Source organism: Phocoena sinus, chromosome 7, assembly GCF_008692025.1.
Source record: "Phocoena sinus isolate mPhoSin1 chromosome 7, mPhoSin1.pri, whole genome shotgun sequence".
Classification (NCBI taxonomy): Eukaryota; Metazoa; Chordata; class Mammalia; order Artiodactyla; family Phocoenidae; genus Phocoena; species Phocoena sinus.
In genome coordinates, this window is record NC_045769.1 from 51852936 (window position 1) to 51874662 (window position 21727).

Consider the following 21727-nt stretch of genomic DNA (forward strand, 5'->3'; position numbering starts at 1 on the left):
GCTTAGTGATTAAGATTCCACCTGCCAATTCAGGAGACAGGGGTTCAAGCCCAGGTCTGGGAAGATCCCACATGCGGTGGAACAACTAAGCCCGTGTGCCACAACTACTGAGCCCACGTGCCGCAACTACTGAAGCCTGCGCGTCTAGAGCCCATGCTCCACAACAAGAAAAGCCACGGCAATGAGAAGCCTGCACACTGCAACGAAGAGTAACCCCCGCTCACTGCAACTAGAGAAAGCCCACACGCAGCGACGAAGACCCAACACAGCCAAAAATAAATAAATAAATAAATAAATAAATTTAATAAATAAAATAAAATATGGGTAGCTAGCTTTTTAAGGGTTTGTAGGTTTTCTGTTTGCAAATCTATTTTTTAAAGTAACTTTAGTAACTATAAATGCAGTAATTTTAAAATTTTGGCAAGAAAAATGTATAAATAAAGTAACATTTCCTTTGTGCACTAGTTTGCCTATTGATATTAGTTGATTATTGACAATATCTAACATTTATTGATTACTGTTAAAAAACAAAGTTCAACTGAGTATATTTTAAAAATCTTATTGGCTTTATTCAACCCAATTCATGAATTGGGCAGCATCCCATCTAGCAAATGAAAAGGAGCTCCAAATAACTGTACAAAATGGCAGATTTTATAAGCAGAAAGAGGAAGACAAGGAAGTTATTCTATCAAGAAGCTGATTATTTCAGGCAAATTCACCTTCCTTTGGGGGATGACAGGGGATTACCTCACTAGTGCTGACCAGGTAATTCCACATTGATTGGTTTAAGTTTCCAATCCTGGGGGAGGTATTAAGTCTTGTTTGGTGATGTGGGCTTAGCACAAGGACTCCATTTTGGGTCTGTTGTCTCTTTTTTAACATCACATCTGCAAAGTACAAAGTATTTATTAAATTTTATAGATTTCATAAAACTTTTGTCTCATTTTTCCTAGTTAACATGAATATTTTGGTACAGTTGGTATTGTAACATGGGTATCTCGTAATTTAGAAGAAAAAATGTAATTGAGAATAAGTATTAACTATCTTTGATAGCTTCCATTCCCTTAATATTTGGGTAAAAGAATTCTAAGCAAGCTATACAATATCATGAACAGTAATCAGAGTATTGTTTTCTCATTGCTCCTATCTAAAAATCCAACTGAATTGAGCACCCATAATTTTCAGCAAGAATCTCCAATATGTGGTTGTTCTTAAAAACAAATCATTCAATCATACCATCTTTAGGTAAAATATCTTTGACACAAGATCATAATTCAAGTTTAGCATACACCTGTAATTTAGCTTATTCTACTGGCCACAGAATGAAATAAAATATCATTTCCAGTATAAGTGACTTTTTTACCTATCTGTACTGAGCAAGCAATGAATTGTAGAACATGCAAGCCTTTACTGGCATTACTCATCTCCTGCTTACCGTGAGAATGAGTTATTCATTCATAGGCTTTGTGATATGTTCACCGTATTTGCAGTGTCTTGGTTAAAATTTTAACAGTACCAGTAGCTCTGTCTATGATATGTAGGATCGAGGTCCCCAGGGCTTAAACAGAGAATTCCCGCTCACTTATAGCCTTGGTTTCTCTGGAGTCCTCATCATGGAAGCTTGGTACAGTGGAGTGATCCAAGTGTCAGCTTTGCTAGTGAGAACTCTTGGGGGTGAATCTTATCTCTGCTATGTACTAGCTGTGTGACTCAGCAAACAACTCAATCCCCTCTGGTGGGAAATAATAGTACCCCCTCACATAAAAGCACCTAGAACACTGCCTTGATTGAATAAATACTGAATAAATGGTGGTGGTTTTCTTAATTACAAATTCTGCCTTTAGAACTCTTTAAAATTAGTTAGGATTCTTTCTGATATTATTATTTCTAAAAATAATATTTAGAAATTATGAGTGGGGGAGGGATGTAGGTGTGGGAGGGAAGGCATCCAGTTCTTTAAAAGGAGATGTTGCATCATTCACAAATCACTCTCCTGGCAACATCCTAAAGCCAAACTTTCGTAAGCTCTTTTATATTTAAAATGTAGCATCTTTTGTGCTCATACCATTAGAAAAAATAAAATGTAATTCGCAATATTAAGGAAATATTTCACTTGAGAACAAAAAGGGGCCAAACAAACCTTTCTGCTTTTGATGACTCCACAGGGATCTTCGGAACCTAGTGATTGAAATGGTTTTGTCTACAGACATGTCGGGTCACTTCCAGCAAATTAAAAATATAAGAAACAGTTTGCAGCAGCCTGAAGGGTAGGTGTTTTTTTTTTTTTTTTCGTGTTAAAGGTATATGGGCTTGGACTCAGAGGAGACTGTAATTGGTTACTTTGTTCTGATAATTTGAGCATGTCCTTGTTTTGACAGGCTTGACAAAGCCAAAACCATGTCCCTGATCCTCCATGCAGCAGACATCAGTCACCCAGCCAAATCCTGGCAGCTGCACCACAGATGGACCATGGCCCTGATGGAGGAGTTTTTCCTACAGGTGCCTCTTTCATGTTCTGTGTCTATGCAAATGTTTTTGGAAATAGTGACTGTGCATATCGACGTACATCTTCTCTGTAAAGAATCCAGACCTTGTGACTTGCTGTTACCAACTTGGCCACAACACATTCTTGGGACTTCAGGCAGAATTTATTAATCTTTCAAATAAATGTATTAAATAATCCTATGCAGTATAATACATGTTTTAAAGAGGGTCAAGTCTTGGATCTCAGATGCCAATCTCAAGAGAGAAAGAAATTAACAAATGAGTCGCTATCTGCTGTTAAAAGGTAAAATGCTAGGGTTAGGTTTAGGGTTAGGGTTTGCAGAGGCAGCAAATAGCTTTCACCATAAAAAGAGAAAGGGAGGATTTATAACACTTCTGCATACATCTTGCTGGTTAGAATTTAGTTATACATGCATAGTTGCAAGGATGGCTGAGAAATATAGCTTTTAGCTGGGTGAACATGTACCTAACTGCAAAAATCTATTGTTATGTGAAAAAGCAAGCCTGGATATTGTTGACAAAAAATTAATCAATAGCCAATCTAAGAAAGAAGTGGAAAATTTTATTTGAGCCAAACTAAAGATTATAACCTGGGAGACAGTCTCTCAGAGAGTTCTGAGAACTGTTCTGAAGAGCGAAAGGGGGAGGCCAGTATATACGTGATTTCGGCAAAAGGGGCGCGTGCGATCAAGTACACGTCTCAGTAGAAGGTTGCTGCTAGTCACAAGGAACAGACATTTTAGTTAATGGTTTTAGTGCTTTTCTAAGTATGGGAAGATGCAAGAATCCAAGTTCACAAGAAATTCCTCCTGAAAATATCTAACTATCTGAAGGCCAGTTCTGTCAGTTTCCCCCCAGCACAAAGCACCACATCCTGATCTTCACCCTGAATTCCTTTCAGGGTGTATTGTAAGTCAGCAGCTTCAGTGCCTGATGACTTGATTATCGTAGGACTGGATGGTGGGCAACATTCTTTATTTTACAATCTCTCACCTTTAGGTCTTAATTTCGACCAAGATTTGGGAGGCATTTCATGACCAATTTGTTCCATGGCGCTAGGAATACTCATTCCCAGGTTGGGCAAGAATTTCGTTGTTAGGCCACTCAATGTACTTATTGGACTAAACCCTGTTAACAGTGGCCAAAAACCTCTGGAACTCCTGTCATACTAGTCTCTTATGGTTCAGGAAATAGTTCCCTCTTGTTGCTTCTTCCCATATCTAGAGTTACACTATTGTAATCACTGATCTTATAGAACTGTATATTTGGTCAATTGTTTCAAGTTGCCTAATCATCATTAATTTTATCACAGTCACACATTTAGTAATGCAAGAAACAATCTTGTAAAATAGGCAGAATACAAGTACTAAGGTCATAGTGAGTACTTAAGTTAAAAACTTCCATTAGGTGTGACCCAGTATCTCTCCAGGTCATCTGACCAGTCTGCTTTGCACCAATCGCTATCTTTAAGGGAAATGATGCATTGGCATTGTACGTAAAGTGCACCAAAGATGTCTGCACATACGAGGTGAGCAGTGGGTCATCTAGACCCCTTACAAGATTGCAAAAAGCAATGTTAATTTCTAAGGAGTTACATGGCTGGTGCCAGAAGGAAAAGAATTGATCTTTATGATTGAGCAGGTGTTTCTGCCATTGGGGAGGTTTGGTTAATGCATAATGCAGATACACAATGGACACTAGAGGGGAGGGAAGAGGCCCAGATGGGCAGAGCAAAAAATATGTTTAAATTTTTCTTGTCTTGCCTTAAAATGTGAATTTTTATTTCATCAATATGGAGAATGACCAGTGTTCTCTACAACAAGTATATGTTTTTTTTCTCTATGGTGTCCTTGTTCTGTTTCTACTCCCACTGGGGTACTACAGTAAAATGAGCCAAGTAACTCAGGAAAGTGCTCTACTTACAATTATAGTTTTATTATAAAGAATACAACTCAGGAACAGCCAAATGAAGAAGTGCATAGGCCAAGGTCTGGAAGGGTCCCAGATATGAATCTTCCACTCTCTCTCCCCCCGTAGAGTCAGGGTGTGTCACCTTCCTGACACATCAATGTGTTCACCAACTAAAATGTGCCACTGAGTTTTGGTGTCAGGAGTGTTTATGGGGATTCATTACATAGGCATGACTGATTAAATCATTGCCCATGTGATTGAACTCAACTTCCAGCCCTCCTTTCCTCCCAGATGACGCTGCCCCAATATTCCAACCCTCTAATCATGTGATTGGTCTCTCTGGTGAGCAGCCCTATCCTGAAGCAATCTAAGGGGTCTTATGCCATGAGTCACATAATTAGCATAACAAAGAGTCTCCTATCACTCAGGAAATTTCATGGGTTTTTGAACCTTTGTGCCAGGAACCAGGAACAAAGATCAGATACATTATTTATGATGCCACAGTCCTGTTTAGAGAAGCTCTTTTTTAACTTCTGTATTTTCAGATTATTTGATTTCTCAACATTGTTCTTTATTTGTAATCTTTATTTTTTAATGTTTCACTTATTCTGAAAACATAAAGACCAAATACATTACTGTAGTTAGATGACTATGGTTTTTGTCTCCTATTGTCAATAGGTATATGGTTTCGCTTTGAAATAGCGTTGCATAGTCCTAGAGAAAGTTACTAAGTAACATCTTCGAAATTCAAATATTTTTACATTAAAAATGTCTTTAGCGCTTCCCTGGTGGCACAATGGTTAAGAGTCCGCCTGCCGATGCAGGGGACACGGGTTCGTGCCCCGGTCTGGGAGGATCCCACATGCCGCAGAGCGGCTAGGCCCGTGAGCCATGGCCTCTGAGCCTGCGCGTCCAGAGCCTGTGCTCCGCAACGGGAGAGGCCACAACAGTGAGAGGCCTGCATACCGCAAAAAAAAAAAAAAAGTCTTTAAAAAATATTTTAATACATTTTGTGCTTAAAAATAAAAAACCAAATGTTAAAATCTGTTCAATTCTAAAGGCAAGCTGCATGCTATGGCCAATTAAAAATTATAATTTTAGTTACTCAACGAATCATCAGACAATGGTAGATATAAAATAGAGAGTTTTAATAACAACATTCTCACATTAGAGATGAAAAAAACAGAACCAGGAAAAGATAAAATGACTTTTCTTGGGTTAAGAAGAAATAATAAAATATTTTTAATTGAATGACCATGAAAACACAACATATGAAAATTTGTGGGATGCAGCTGAAGCAATGCTAAGAGAAAATTTTATAGCTTTAGATGCTTATATTAGAAGAATGTATAAATCAATTATCTATGTTTCTACCTTACTAAGTAAGCTAAGAAAAGTTAAGAAAATTAAACCAAAATAAGTTGACGGAAGGAGATAATAAATATAAAAGCAGAAATCGATGAAATAGAACAAGACAAACAATAGCAAAAATTAACAAAAGCAACAGCTGTTTCTCTGAAAAAAATAAAATAAAATTACTAGGAGGATCAAAAAGAGAAAAAAACAGCATAAATTGTAAAGGAAAGAAGAGATAACATTACAGATCTATATATATATCAAAAGGATAAAGAATGTTATACACAATATAAATTTAATGACTCAGATGAAATTACCAAATTATTTGAAAGATACAAATTACCAAACAGACACAAGAAAAAAACTGTAATCTGAATATCCATATATCTGTTTTTAAACACTGTAGTTTAAACTCTTCCTGTGAAGAAAATTCCAGGCTTAAATGGCTTCAGTTTTTAATTCTCGTTTCAATTCTTAATTCTCAGTTCAGCTGAGAGAGGGTGAATTCTCTCAAACTTTTCAGGAAAAAATAATGCCAGTCTTACACAAATTCTTTCATGATATGGAGGAAGAGGGAAAATTGTCAATATAACCCCTGACAAAAGCTAACAAAGCCTTTGCAAGTAAGAAGATTGTACACCCATATCTGTCATGAACCTAGATGTAAAATTCCTTAAAATATTAGCAAATCCAAGTCAGCAATATAGTAAAAGGGTACACATCATGACCTCCATTGACTTACTACTCAAAAATCATTTAGGTACTTTACCATATTAAGAGGAAAAAAGGGGGGGGAAATCCTATTATCATCTCAATACTTGGAGAAAAAGCATTTGACAAAATTCAAAAGACATTTATTATAAAAACCTTCAGCAAACTAGAAATAGGAGACCTCTCTCAACCTGGCAAAAGGTGCCTATAGTTAACAATACTTCATGGTGAAATATTGAACACTTTCATTCTAAGATTTGGATGTCTACTCTTACCACTTCCATTCAACATTGCATTTGAAATTCTGGGTAGTGCAATAAGGTAATAAAAGGAAATAAAGAATAGATTGGATAAAAATAAATAAAACTGTCTTATTTCCAGAAACATGAGCATCTACATAGAAAATCTTAAAGAATCTGTTAAAAGCTACTTGGACTGATAAATGAGTTTATCAGGGTTGTTGAATCAATTGTATTTCTATATGCTAGCAGCAAAAAATTTGAAAATGAAAAGTTAAAAACAATATTATTTATAATAGCATAAAAATAGTAAACTATATAGGAATATATTAATTAAATGCATATAAAACCTTGATACAGAAAACCACAGAATATTGTTGAGAAAAAAATTTTAAAGATCTATATAAATGGAGAGATATACTATGTTAATGGATTGAAAGATCTAACATTGCCAAGATGTCAGTTCTTCCAAAATTGTTTAATATATTTAACATAAATTACAACAGTCTTCTTTATAGAAGCTGAAAGAAAAGCTGATCCTAAAATCTCCATGGAAAAGAATCTAAAATAGCCAAAATAATTTTGAAAATGACTAAGAGTTGAAGGACTTACACTTCCTTATTACACAACTTGGTATAAAGCTACAGTAATCAAGGCAGTGTGTTACTGACATAGGGACAGACAAATAGGCAATAAAATAGAATAGTGATTCCAGAAATAGTTCCATACTTAGACGATCATTTGATTTTCTACAAAATCACCAAAACAGCTAAATGGGGGAAAGGGAAGTCCACAAATAGCAGTGGAACAACACATTATATGTATGGAAGAAAAGGAACCTGCCTGTCCTCTACCTGTACCATGTATAAAAGTTAAATTCAAGATTAACCACAGGCTTAACACAAAACTATAAAGTTTCTACAGGAAAACTCAAGAGAATGTCTCTCTAATCTTAGGGGTAAGCAAATATTTCTTAGTGAAGACACATATAGCACTACCTATAAAAGAATAAATTTGTAAAGTGGACAAAAGCAAAATTCAAAACTTCTGCTCTTCCAAAGATACTATTAAGAAAAGGCAAGCCATAGACAGAGAGAAAATATTTGTACTACAGATATCTGGCTACAGGCTGTACCAGATTGCATAAAGAATTGCTACAAATCAGTAATAAAAAGAAAAGCAGCCCAATTTGATCAGACACCTCATAAAAGAAAATACACAAATGGGTAGTAAGTATGTACAAGTATGTTCATTTTCATTACTTATCAAAGAATTGCAAATTAAAAGCACAATGAGATACCACTACACCCTCACCAGAATGGCTAAAATTAAAAGGACTGACAATATTAAGTGTTACTGAGGATGTGGATCCACTGGAAGTCTCAGGCATTGATGGTGGGAGTATAAATCATTACAATCCATCTGGAAAACTACTGGTTGACATCTATTAAAGTTAAACTTAATATCGCCTATGACCCAGCATGTCCACCCATAGGTGTATAACCTACATAAATTAATGCTTATGCTCACCAAATGTCTTATGTAGGAGTAGTTGTAATGGTATTACTTATGATAGCCCAATATTAGAAAAAGTCCAAATGTGCATCAAAAATAGTAATGCATAAGTAAATCATAGTATAGTCATACAAAAGAATGTCATACAATAAGAAATGGACCAATAATATGAACCACAGTGAACCTCAAAAAAATGGATACTATAGGGCTTCCCTGGTGGCGCAGTGGTTGAGAGTCCGCCTGCCGATGCAGGGGACAGGGGTTCGTGCCCCGGTCTGGGAAGATCCCACATGCTGTGGAGTGTCTGGTCCCGTGAGCCGTGGCCGCTGAGCCTGCGCGTCCGGAGCCTGTGCTCCGCAACGGGAGAGGCCACAACGGTGAGAGGCCCGCATACCGAAAAAAAAAAAAAAGGATACTATATGATTCCCTTTATATGAAGTTCAAAAACTGGCAAAATTAATCCATGGTGATTGAAATCTGAACAATGGTGGCCTGCCTATATGGGGTAGGATTCACTAGAAGAGGGTAAAGGAACCTTTTGTGGGTGATGGAAGTGTTCTATATCTTTATTGAGTGTTAGTTACACAAGTGTGTGTTCATGATTTATACTGTTAAGATTTGTACATAAATTTTTCCTTAATTTAAAAAAGGAATATATCAGAATGAAGGTGCTTCACTAGTGACTTAAACAAAACCTCTAAAAAAATTTAAAAACTCTAATAAATCCCAGAAACTCTTGAAAATTACTGTTAGATCTCCAAATAACACCATGACTTGTATTACCCATCTTTTATTGATTTAAAACCAAAGATTTTCATGAATTCAATGAAATTGAGGCCTGATGATTTTGAAGTTCACTACCTTATTCTTGAATTTTCTAGAAAGGTGACTGATAACTGTTAATGAAACTCCTGGCATGCAGTAATTTTTGACATCTGAATTTCAGGGTAGAGGCACTTTGTTTTGTGAGGCTACTTAACTCCTCTGTCATTCTCAGAGCCTGGTAAACAGTGACTCAGATATCTGAATACTAGAGATTAAAATACATCCAACACAAAAGGTCAAGTCTTGGAATAGGTATAGCATCATGCTGCTTGGAATGTTTTTGTGATCTTCATTTTTCAGAATGAGTTAGAGTGAGGAGGTGTCAGGTTTTCATTTTGTTTTGTTCTTTGATAGGACTCTTGGCAATAATAGGCATTCATGTAACCCCAAAATATTCAGAAATGACAGTCTTTGCTTGAATGACCTTAACATATAAGGCACGATACTTACAGCCCAAAGGAGAGGAAATTGTATGTGTTAATATGGGCTATTATAAAATCAAAACATCTCTGCTTGCATTGCCTCATCTCTTCAACTATGAAAATCTTCTCAGATCATAATAAATTAATATAGGACTGAGTTTTAAAATGGAATCATATTTAATAATGGAATCTTAGATTTTCTCTGGATTTTTAAAAGTAAATGACTTTTTCTTCCAGTTTTTTATTGAGATATAATTGACATCCAGCACTGTATAATTTTAAGGTGTACTGCATAATGATTTAACTTACATACATCATGAAATGATTACCGAAATAAGTTTAGTAAGCACCCATCATCTCATATAGATAAAAAAATTAAAGAAATAAAAAAATTTTTTCCTTGTGATGAGAACTCTTAGGATTTGCTCTCTTAATAATTTTCATATATAACTTACAGAAGTGTTAACCATATTTAACATGTTGTATATTAGATCCCTAGTACTTATTTGTCTTACAACTGGAAGTTTGTACCTTTTTATTACCTTCATCCAATTGGCTTTTAAATCCCCTTCAGAAATATATTTAGCAAAACAGGAGAATGTAGAGCTAAAAGTCAAAATAAGTGAGTTTGCACTAACAGCGATTATGTTTTACAAGCAAAACAAGTTTATTTTTACGAGACATACTAAAATATGACTGACTCCAGAAGGAATCCATTTTTTATCCTTTCAACTAACTAAATGAATCTCTCAGTACCCTTAATTATCTTAGCCATACCACATATTTTAGCCTTTTGGAGGTAGATACAGCAATGAATCTGAAACCGCTTGGTTTGTGCTTTGCTCTGAATATTTTTGACATAAGCTATTTAACTGGATCTATGTATCTATGCAGATGCCTTAGAAATTGGCAAGACTGCAATGGTTTTTCCATGTTTCTTCTTATTCTTGCTCATCCTCACATAACCACCTGTAACTATCACTTTGTAGAACCCACAGTGCTAATAAATAACTTCTTGGTATGGATCTAGCCAAGATAACAGGTTTTTTTAAATTAAAGTATAGCTGGCTTACAATGTTGTATTAATCTCTGCTGTACAGCAAAGTGATTCAGTTATATATATATATATATACATCCTTTTTAAAATATTCTTTTCCATTATGGCTTATCACAGGATATCGAATATAGTTCCCTGTGCTATACACTAGGACCTTATTGTTTATCCATGACAGGTTTTTTATCTCAGTTGAAACATCACGTTTATAAAGGCATTTGAAAATATATTCCTTTATTCCTTTAGAATGTACTAAGAATCTAAATTATGTAATATGTCACACGATCTACTGGTTATTCTAGGGAATTTGAGGCAAATCAGACAAGATCTGCCCAGAACTCATCGCTTCCCTGAGCTGCAGTAAAAATGTAAACATTTATGTCTCTTGTTAAAGAAAGTATTTGATATACATCGGGCAAACATAAGAAGTCTAATAATGCAAAGTAAGTGATCATTGGACTTGGCTTCAGAAAACCCAAGTGTGAACATTAGCTTTCTATCTTTCCAGCAGTGGTGGATATGAGCCTTCACCTTCTTACCTATAATAAGGGATTAATACCCATTCTGTCTCCTCCCCAGGATGGCTATGAGGAACAAAATGATACAATGAATGTGAGAGGTCTTCTTACATTATAGACATGATACAAATGTGAGGAATTGGTATTATTTGTTATCCTTCAGGTCTATGTTAATTTCCATATTTTTCCTAGGTCAAGTATCAGAGAGCCATTGACTATGAAATATTTTATTTGACAGTCACTTAAAGCCTTTGACTGAACACAGGTTTTAAAACACATTCCCTATACAACCATGAAGCTTAAAAAGCAGCCAGTTAAGAGAAGCATTTTTCTTTTGCTATGAAAAATATAGCACTAGACTTGAAATCCATTCAATGGGTTTTGAGCAAAATTAGAGCCTGGATATAAATTCAAAAAATTAGTAAAAGTACTCAAAGGAAGGAGCTAATTTTGGAACTTTCAAGAGCAACAATAAAATTTATGTGTGTGCATGTATGTGATATATATATAGATAGATATGTGTATATATATGTGTGTGTGAGTGTGTGTGTATATACATATATGTATATGTTTTAGAAAAATCCAGAAAAAATTTGGGATGCATTGTCTCCTAAGTCAATTTTTCATTAATTTTTCTACAAAGTTCATTTTAACTAACAAATGGGCTTAAATAGACATTAAAAATTTTAAAACACAATGTATTTCTGGAGGACAAACCAATTTCTGGATTCAAAGCTTTTGTATCATCCTTAAAAATCTCATCAGCTTTACCCTATTCTTTGGCGTAACTACTTAGGTACACCTTGTAAAACCATGGGAAATTGTAACCAGAAGAGATTAAAATTGAATCTAGAATTTGCAGTCTTGACAAATTTTTATTTCTGATTCTTAGTAAGCAGCTGATGGTAAAGGAAGTAAAGCACGTCCCCATCTCTGAGGCATGTTTCATAGCAAGCTTGTGATATTCATGAATGCAGTTAACACACTCCCTTCAAGTGTTCGCACAGCTCGACACAGTTGCCTCTGCCCCCGACTGTAATGGGAGAATTTGGAAGATGCTGCATTCATTTCAACTATGACTGATAAGACTGATAGATTAGAGGTGGAAGTACTAGTCAAGAAAATAACCATTAGTAGAGGAGACAGGTTTTTTTGTTTTTATTCTTTTCTTGAACATGTTAGGTTGGCAAGATAACAGGAAGTTAATACAATTAAAATTTTTTAAAAATAGTTTCCATTAAAATGTGTTCATATTTTATACTATGTGAATTTTTTCCTTCTTCAACTAGTCCTTTTGTGTGATACATGAAAAAAGAATCTATATCTGAGCAAAATCTACATTTGCCAATAAGTATTACTTTATCAACAAGGAGAAACAAATAATTGGAAATGCAAGTTATTTGGAAAGAAAGGTCAAAATGGTTATTTTACCCTAAATTGTATACAGTAAGACCCCTCTATTTTCTTCAAAATTGCTAGAAGTAGTATAAAGTGTGTTATTTCAAAATAAATTGTATTTTCTGTAGCAATAAAAATATATTTAGTTAGTACATTCTCAGCTGAGGATCTGTCACTAAAAATAATAGATACAAAAAACAAAAAAAACCCCAAACTTCACAAACATACAGAACTGTAGCCACGAGCCAGGATAAAAAACCAAAGCTTATAGTATTAAGAGGCATAAAAGTGTTACAAACATTGATTACACAGGGGTACTAATGTCCTGCAAAATATTTATAACACAAAAATACAGCTATACCATATCATAAATACAGCTATACCATATCATAAATTTTACTGAAAGTGAATATGTTACTATAATAATCATTAAACTTTTATACAGTTTGGGGGCTTTCTTAGAATTTGGAAGGGCCCATTTTTAGAAGGAATGAAGGAAGGTAATTAGATGAGCTAAATCCCTTAAGTAAGTTGTTCCAAGAAGGCCAAACTAGTGCATCTTCCCCTCCTTTCACAATTAAATTTGACGGACTGGCAGTCCCTCAAATTCTACCCTCGGCCTTATAATCGCCTCCAAGCCTGTGGTCAGGAGCTTCCTATATACTTCCTGTTGATGTTGCTTCTGAGATCAAAACCTCTTCAACACAAGAGGTTTCTCAAGATATCTGTACTTCACCCTTTCTTATCTTCTGCATTTCTTTAAAACTATAGAAATTGTTTTGGCTTCACAGAAAATGCAGAAAGGGAAAAAGAAAAAAAGTTGCCACTAAATCACTAGATTTGACACCTTGTTGACAGCTATCAGAGTATTTCACACCATTTAGGAAAGCATAGAAACAATTACAGGCATAACTCATTTATTGTGCTTCACTCTATTGTGCTTCTCAGATACTGTGTTTTTTACAAATTGAAGGTTTGTGGCAATCCTGCATAAAGCAAGTCTATCAGTGCCATTTTTCCAACAGTATTTGCTTACTTCATGTCTCTGTGCCACATTTTGGTAATTCTCACAATATTTCACACTTTTTCATTATTATTATATGTATTCGTTGTAGTGATCTCTGATCAGTGATCTTTGAAGTTACTATTGTAATTGTTTTGGGGTGCCACAAACCACGCCTATACAAGAAGGTGAACTTAACTGATAAATGTTATTTGTATTCTGACCGTTCACTGACCAGCTGGCCATTCCCCTCTCTCTCCTCCTCAGGCCTCCCTATTCCCTGAGACAGGGCAATATTGAAATTAGGCCAATAATAGTCCTTTAATGGCCTCCAAGTGTTCAAGTGAAAGGAAGAATTGCACATCTCTCACTTTAAATCAAAAGCTAGAAATGATTAAGCTTAATGAAGAAAGCACATTGAAAGCTGAGATAGGCTGAAAGTTAGGCCTCTTTTGCCAATTAGCCAAGTTGTGGATGCAAAGAAAAAGTTCTTGAAGAAAATGAAAGGTGCTACACCAGTGAAGACATGAATAAGAAAGCAAAATAGTCTTATTGTTGAGATGGAGAAAGTTTTAGTGGTGTAGTTAGAAGATCAAAAAAGCCATAACATTCCCTTAAGCCAAAGCCTAATCCAGAGCAAGGCCCTAACTCTCTTTAATTCTATGACGGCTGAGAGAGGTAAGGAAGTTGCAGAAGAAATTTTGAAGCTAGCAGAGGTTGGTTCATGAGATTTAAGGAAAGAAGCCATTACCATAACCTAAAAGGGCAAGGTGAAGAAGCAAGTGCTGATGTAGAACCTGCAGCAAGTTATCCAGAAGCTCTAACTAAGATAATTAATGAAGGTGGCTTCACTAAACAACAGATTTTCAATGCGAGGAAATGGCTTTCTATTGGAAAAGATACCATCTAGGACTTTCATAGATAGAGAGGAGAAGTCAATACCTGGCTTCAAAGCTTCAAAGGACAGGCTGACTCACTTGTTAGGGACTAATGCAACTGGTGACTTAAAGTTGAAGTGCTCATTTACCATTCTGAAAATTCTAGGGCCCTTAAGAAGTATACTAAATCCACTCTACCTGTACTCTATAAATGGGACAATAAAGCCTGGATGACTGCACATCTGTTGACAACATGGCTTACTGAATATTTAATTTATTTATTTATTTTTGGCTACGTTGCTGCACGCAGGCTTTCTCTAGTTGTGGCGAGCAGGAGCTACTCTTTGTTGCTGTGCGCAGGCTTCTCATTGTGGTGGCTTCTCTTGTTGTGGAGCACGGGCTCTAGGCATGCTGGCTTCAGTAGGTGTGCACGTGGGCTCAGTAGTTGTGGCTCGCAGGCTCTAAAGCGCAGGCTCAGTAGTTGCGGAACATGGGCTTAGTTGCTCTGGGACGTGTGGGATCTTCCCGGACCAGGGATCAAACCCATGTCCCCTAAACTGGCAGGTGGATTCTTAACCACTGCACCACCAGGGAAGTCCTACTGAATAGTTTAAGCCCACTGTTGAGACCTATTGCTCAGGAAGATTCCTTTCAAAATATTCCTGCTCATTGACATTGCACCTGGTCACCTGAAAGCTCCGATGGAGATGCACAACAAGATTCATGTTGTTTTCATGCCTGCTATCACAACATCCATTCTGCAGCCATGGATCAAGGAGTAATTTCAACTTTCAAGTCTTATTATATAAGAAATACATTTTATAAGACTATACATGCCACAGATAGTGATACCTCTGATGGGTCAGAGCAAAGCAACCTTCTGGAAACCTTCTTGAAAGGATTCACCATTTCAGATGCCATTAAGAACATTTGAGATTCAAGGGAAGAAGTCAAAATATCAACATAACAGGAGTTTAGTAAAAGTTGATTCTAACCCTCATGGATGATTTAGGGTTTCAAGACTTCAGTGGAGGAAGTAACTGCAGATGTGGAAATAGCAGGAGAACTAGAATTAGAAGAGGAGCCTGAAAATGTGACTGAATTGCTGCAATCTCATAATAAAACTTTAATTCATGAGGAATTTCTTCTTATGGATAAGCAAAAAAAAAGGTTTCTTGACATGAAATTTATTCATGGTGAAGATTCTGTGAAGATTGTTGAAATGACAACAAAGGATTTAGAATATTACGTAAACTTAGTTGATAAAGGAGCAGCAGATTTCTAGAGGGTTGACTTCAATTTTGAACGAATTCTACTGTGGGTAAAATGCTGTCAAACAGCATTGCATGTTACAGAGAAACCGTTCATGAAAGGAAGAGTCAACTGATGTGGCAAACTTTATTGTTGTCTTACCTTAAGAAATGGCCACAGCCACCCAACCTTCAACAACCACCACCCTGATCAGTCAGCAGCCATCAACATTGAGGCAAAACCCTCCACCAGCAAAAAGATTACAACTCACTGAAGGCTCAAATGATGGCTAGCATTATTTAGCAATAAGGTATCTTTTTAATTAAGATATGTTCATTGCTTTTTTAGATACAATGCTAGTGCACACTTATTAGACTACAGTATGGTGTAAACATAACTTTTATATGCACTAGGAAACAAAAAAACTCATATAACTCACTTTATTGCAATGTTTGCTTTATTGTGGTGGTCTGAAACCAAACCTACAAAATCTCCAAGATATGCCTGTACTAGTTCTTTGTTATGGCCTTTCAAATAAGAAACTCCAACAAGTCCCAAGGGAATTGCTAAGCTGGGCAAAAACTATCAGGCCTCAGCACAACAGGCTATCTTGTGTTTCCAAGTTGATGAAACCACTTTCTGTTCCTCTCTACCTGCAGGCATATCCCCAAGAAAAGATGCAGAGATCCAGGGGCATAATTAAGTGGTTGGTTAATTAATTGAGTTTAGTGACCTAGGAACCTATAATTCTGCTGCAACCACTTGTATGATTCAATACACCAGAACTTACATGTATTCAGTAAATTATTGATTTTTAAAAGTATATTTTTGACCTCCTATGAGCAGCACCCTCAAATGAAAGAACAACCTCCAAGAAAAATATAAACTAGTTGATGTACACAACATCTATTGCTTTTGACCTCTGATTTCATCTTGATGAAAAGTAAATGGGAGAGAATAAGGAAAATTGTAAAGTTTGTCAAACTTATATTCAGGTTTCCTGACTCTCCCTTCACATATCTTTTCCCCTCCCTTAGGAGAACCTCCCTTGTCCTATTGGGTTTCTGATTCCCTCATAGTCTGGCTACAGGGCCCCCTACTAATCTTGCACTCGTGGTCTTTATTCACCCTAAAGAATAAATGATACTTTGAAATATTTATAAATAAGTTAAATAATTACTGCACTATAGCATTCAATGTGCTTAGCAATGGAAACTTAATATTCTAAATCAATTGTGGAGTACAAGAAGCAAATAGAATATAGAATCTCCCACTTCATCTGTAGGAAGATCAACCCTGCATATGTCTGTCATATGCTTAAGTCCTATATAAAAATGTTGCTATCCAGCATTCCATGAAATTTAACTCATGGAAGGTAAATCATCACAATGCCTTTTGCAGGCCCAAATAATAATTTTCAGGTCAAAGAACTTAAGTGATATAAAACTACATCTTTTAAAATATCACCAACACCTTAACTAATAAAATCAATGGATCATCTTTGCATACATCAATTAAGAATCCCTGACTGAAGACTGCTGCTGTGTCTTGCCCTGGTGTTCTGCCTGCCATCTGCTGCAAACAGTGGGGTGTCACTCCAGGACTTTGCTTCAGACAAATTGTTTAAGATGGCAGAGTAGAAAGATGTGCGCTCACTACCTCTTTTGAGGGCACCAGAATCACAACTAACTGCTGAACAATCATCAACAGGAAGGCACTGGAACTCACCAAAAAAGATACCCCACATCCAAAGACAAAGGAAAAGCTGCAATGAGATGGTAAGAGGGGCACAATCACAATAAAATCAAATCCCATAACTGCTGGGTCGGTGACTCACAAACTGGAGAAAAATTATACCACAGAAGTCCACCCACTGGAGCGAAGGGCCCCACGTCAGGCTTCCCAACCTGGGGGTCCGGCAATGGGAGGAGGAATTCCCAGAGAATCAGACTTTGAAGGCTAGTGGGATTTGACTGCAGGACTTCTGCAGGACTTGGGGAAACAGAGACTCCACTCTTGGAGGGCACATACAAAGTAGTTTGCACATCAGGACCCAGGGGGATGGAGCAGTGATCCCTTAGAAGACTGAACCAGACCTACCTGCTAGTGTTGAGGGGTCTTCTGCGGGGGTGGGGGGCGACTGTGGCTCACTGGGGGGAAAAGACACTGACAGCAGAAGTTCTGGGAAGTACTCCTTGGTGTGAGCCCTCCCAGAGTACACCATTAGCCCCACCAAAGAGCCTGTAGGCTCCAGTGCTGGGTTGCCTCAGGCCAAACAACGAACAGGGAGGGAACTCAGCCCCACCCATCAGCAAACAAGTGGATTAAAGTTTTACTGAGCTCTGCCTAACAGAGCAACTCCCAGCTCTACCCACCACAAGTCCCTGCCATCTGGAAGCTTGTACAAGCCTCTTAGATAGCCTCATCCAGCAGAAGGCAGACAGCAGAAGCAAGAACTACAGTGCTGCACCCTGTGGAACAAAAATCACATTCACAGAAAGATAGACAAAATGGAAAGGCAGAGGACTATGTACCAGATGAAGGAACAAGATAAAACCCCAGAAAATCAACTAAATGAAGTGGAGATAGGCAATCTTCCAGAAAAAGAATTCAGAATAATGATGGTGAAGATGATCCAGGACCTCAGAAAAAGAATGGAGGCAAAGATAGAGAAGATGAAAGAAATGTTTAATAAAGAACTGGAAGAATTAAAGAACAAACAAGCAGAGATGAACAGTACAATAACTGAAATGAAAAAATATACTAGAAGGAATCAATAGCAGAATAACTGAGGCAGAAGAATGGATAAGTGACCTGGAAGACAGAATAATGGAATTCACTGCTGTGGACCAGAATAAAGAAAAAAGAATGAAAAGAAATGAAGACAGCCTAAGAGACCTCTGGGACAACATTAAACTCACTGACATTCGTATTATAGGGGTCTCAGAAGGAGAAGAGAGAGAGAAAGGACCCAAGAAAATATTTGAAGAGATTGTAGTCGAAAGCTTCCCTAACATGGGAAAGGAAATAGCCACCCAGGTCCAGAAAGGGCAGAGAGTCCCAGGCAGGATAAATCCAAAGAGAAACATGCTGAGACACATAGTAATCAAATTGACAAAAATTAAAGAAAAATTATGAAAAGCAACAAGGGAAAAATGACAAATAACATACAAGGGAACTCCCATAAGGTTAACAGCTGATTTCTCAGCAGAAACTCTACAAGCCAGAAGGGAGTGGCACGACATATTTTAAGGATGAAAGGAAAGAACCTACAACTAAGATTACTCTACCTGGCAAGGATCTCATTCATATTCAATGGAGAGATCAAAAGCTTTACAGACAAGCAAAAGAGAATTCAACACCACCAAACCAGCTCTACAACAAATGCTAAAGGAACTTCTCTAAATGGGAACCACAAAAGAAGAAAAGGACCTACAAAAACAAACCCAAAACAATTAAGAAAATGGTAATAGGAACATACATATCGATAATTACCTTAAACATGAATGGATTAAATGCTCCAACCAGGGGCTTCCCTGGTGATGCAGTGGTTGGGAGTCCACCTGCCGATGCAGGGGATGCGGGTTCATGCCCCGGTCTGGGAGGGTCCCACATGCCGCGGAGCGGCTGGGCCCGTGGGCCGTGGCTGCTGGGCCTGTGCATCCGGAGCCTGTGCTCCACGGCAGGAAGGACCACAGCAATGAGAGACCATGTACCGTAAAAAAAAAAAAAGTTCCAACCAAAAGACACAGGCTTGCTGAATGGATACAAAAACAAGACCCATATATATTTGGTCTACAAGAGACCCACTTCAGACCTAGGGACACCTACAGACTGAAAGTGAGGGGATGGAAAAAGATATTCCATGCAAATGGAAATCAAAAGAAAGCTCGAGTAGCAATACTCATATCAGATAAATTAGATTTTTAAAAATAAAGAATGTAACAAGAGACAAGGAAGGACACTGCATAATGATCAAGGGATCAATCCAAGAAGAAGATATAACAATTATAAATATATATGCACCAAACATAGGAGCACCTCAATACGTAAGGCAAATGCTAACAGCTATAAAAGAGGAAATCGGCAGTAACACAATAATAGTGGGAGACTTTAACATCTCACTTATACCAACGGACAGATCATCCAGACAGAAAATTAATAGGAAACACAAGCTTTAAATGACACAATAGACCAGATCGATTTAATTGATTTTTTTTTTAAGAAGATATTGGGGGTAGGAGTTTATTAGTTAATTAATTTATTTTTGCTGTCTTGGGTCTTCGTTTCTGTGCGAGGGCTTTCTCTAGTTGTGGCAAGTGGGGGCCACTCTTCATTGCAGTGCACGGGCCTCTCACTATCGCGGCCTCTATTGTTGTGTAGCACAGGCTCCAGAAGTGCAGGCTCAGTAGTTGTGGCTAACGGACCTAGTTGCTCCGCAGCATGTGGGATCCTCCCAGACCAGGGCTTGAACCCATGTCCCCTGAATTAGCAGGCAGATTCTCAACCACTGCACCACCAGGGAAGCCCCGATTTAATTGATATTTATAGGACATTCCATCTGAAAACAGCAGATTACACTTTCTTCTTAAGTGCACATGAAACATTCTCCAGGATAGATCACATCTTGCATCACAAATCAAGCCTCGGTAAGTTTAAGAAAATTGAAACCATATCAAGCATCTTTTCTGACCACAACGCCATGAGATTAGAAATCAATTACAGGGAAAAAAACATAAAAAACACAAACACATGGAAGCTAAACAATACATTACTGAATAACCAAGAGATCACTGAAGAAATCAAAGGGGAAATCAGAAAATACCTAGAGATAAATGACAATGAAAACAAGACGATCAAAAACCTATGGGATGTAGCAAAAGCAATTCTAAGAGGGAAGTTTATAGCAATTTAATCTCACCTCAAGAAACAAAAAAAATCTCAATGTAATCTTACACCTAAAGGAAGTAGAGAAAGAACAACAAACAAAACCCAAAGTTAGTAGAAGGGAAGAAACCATAAAGATCAGAGCAGAAATAAATGAAATAGATACAAAGAAAACAATAGCAAAGATCAATAAAACTAAAATCTGTTTCTTTGTGAAGGTAAACAAAATTGATAAACCTTTAGCCAGACTCATCAACAAAAAGAGGAGGAGGATTCAAATCAATAAAATTAGAAATGTAAAAGAAGTTACAACTGACACCGCAGAAATACACAGCCTCATAAGAGACTACTACAAGCAACTCTATGCCAATAAAATGGACAAGCTGGAAGAAATAGACGAATTCTTAGAAAGGTATAACCTTCCAAGACTAAACCAGGAAGAAATAGAAAATATGAACAGACCAATCACAAGTAATGAAATTGAAACTGTGATTAAAAATATTCCAACAAACAAAGTCCAGGACAGATGGCTTCACAGGTGAATTCTATCAAATATTTAGAAGAGCTAACCCCCATCCTTCTCAAACTCTTCCAAAAAATTGTAGAGGAAGGAACACTCCCAAACTCATTGTACGAGACCACCATCACCCTGATACCAAAAGTAGACAAAGGTATTACAGAAAAAGAAAATTACAGACCAATATCACTGATGAATATAGATGCAAAAGTCCTCAACAAATACTAGCAAACAGAATCCAACAACACATTAAAAGGATCATACACCATGATCAAGTAGGAGTTATCCCAGGGATGCAAGGATTCTTCAGCATACACAAATCGATCAATGTGATACACCACATTAACAAATTGAAGAATAAAAACCGTATGACAATCTTAGTAGGCGCAAAAAAAGCTTTTGACAAAATTCAACACCCATTTATGATAAAAACTCTCCAGAAAGTGGGCACAGAGGGAACCTACCTCAACATAATAAAGGCCATATACGACAAACCCACAGCAAACAGCATTCTCAATGGTGAAAAACTGAAAGATTTCCTCTAGATCAGGAACAAGACAAGGATGTCCCCTCTCACCACTATTATTCAGCATAGTTTTGGAAGTCCTAGCCACAGCAACCAGAGAAGAAAAAGAAATAAAAGGAATCCAAATCAGAAAAGAAGAAGTAAAACTGTCACTCTTTGCAGATGACATGATACTATTCATACAGAAATCTAAAGATGCTACCAGAAAACT

The 21727-nt window shown here is 37.0% G+C and overlaps 1 protein-coding gene across 2 annotated transcripts in view; it reads left to right on the forward strand.

Annotated features, from left to right (window-relative positions):
• Nucleotides 1–21727, forward strand: part of PDE1A (phosphodiesterase 1A) — a 269036-nt gene that overhangs the window by 200401 nt on the left and 46908 nt on the right. For both annotated transcript variants that reach the window (XM_032637950.1, XM_032637951.1), the window contains exons 9-10: nt 2166–2267; nt 2379–2499. In XM_032637950.1, the coding sequence (XP_032493841.1) occupies nt 2166–2267; nt 2379–2499 (223 nt within the window). The remainder of the gene's footprint in view (nt 1–2165; nt 2268–2378; nt 2500–21727) is intronic.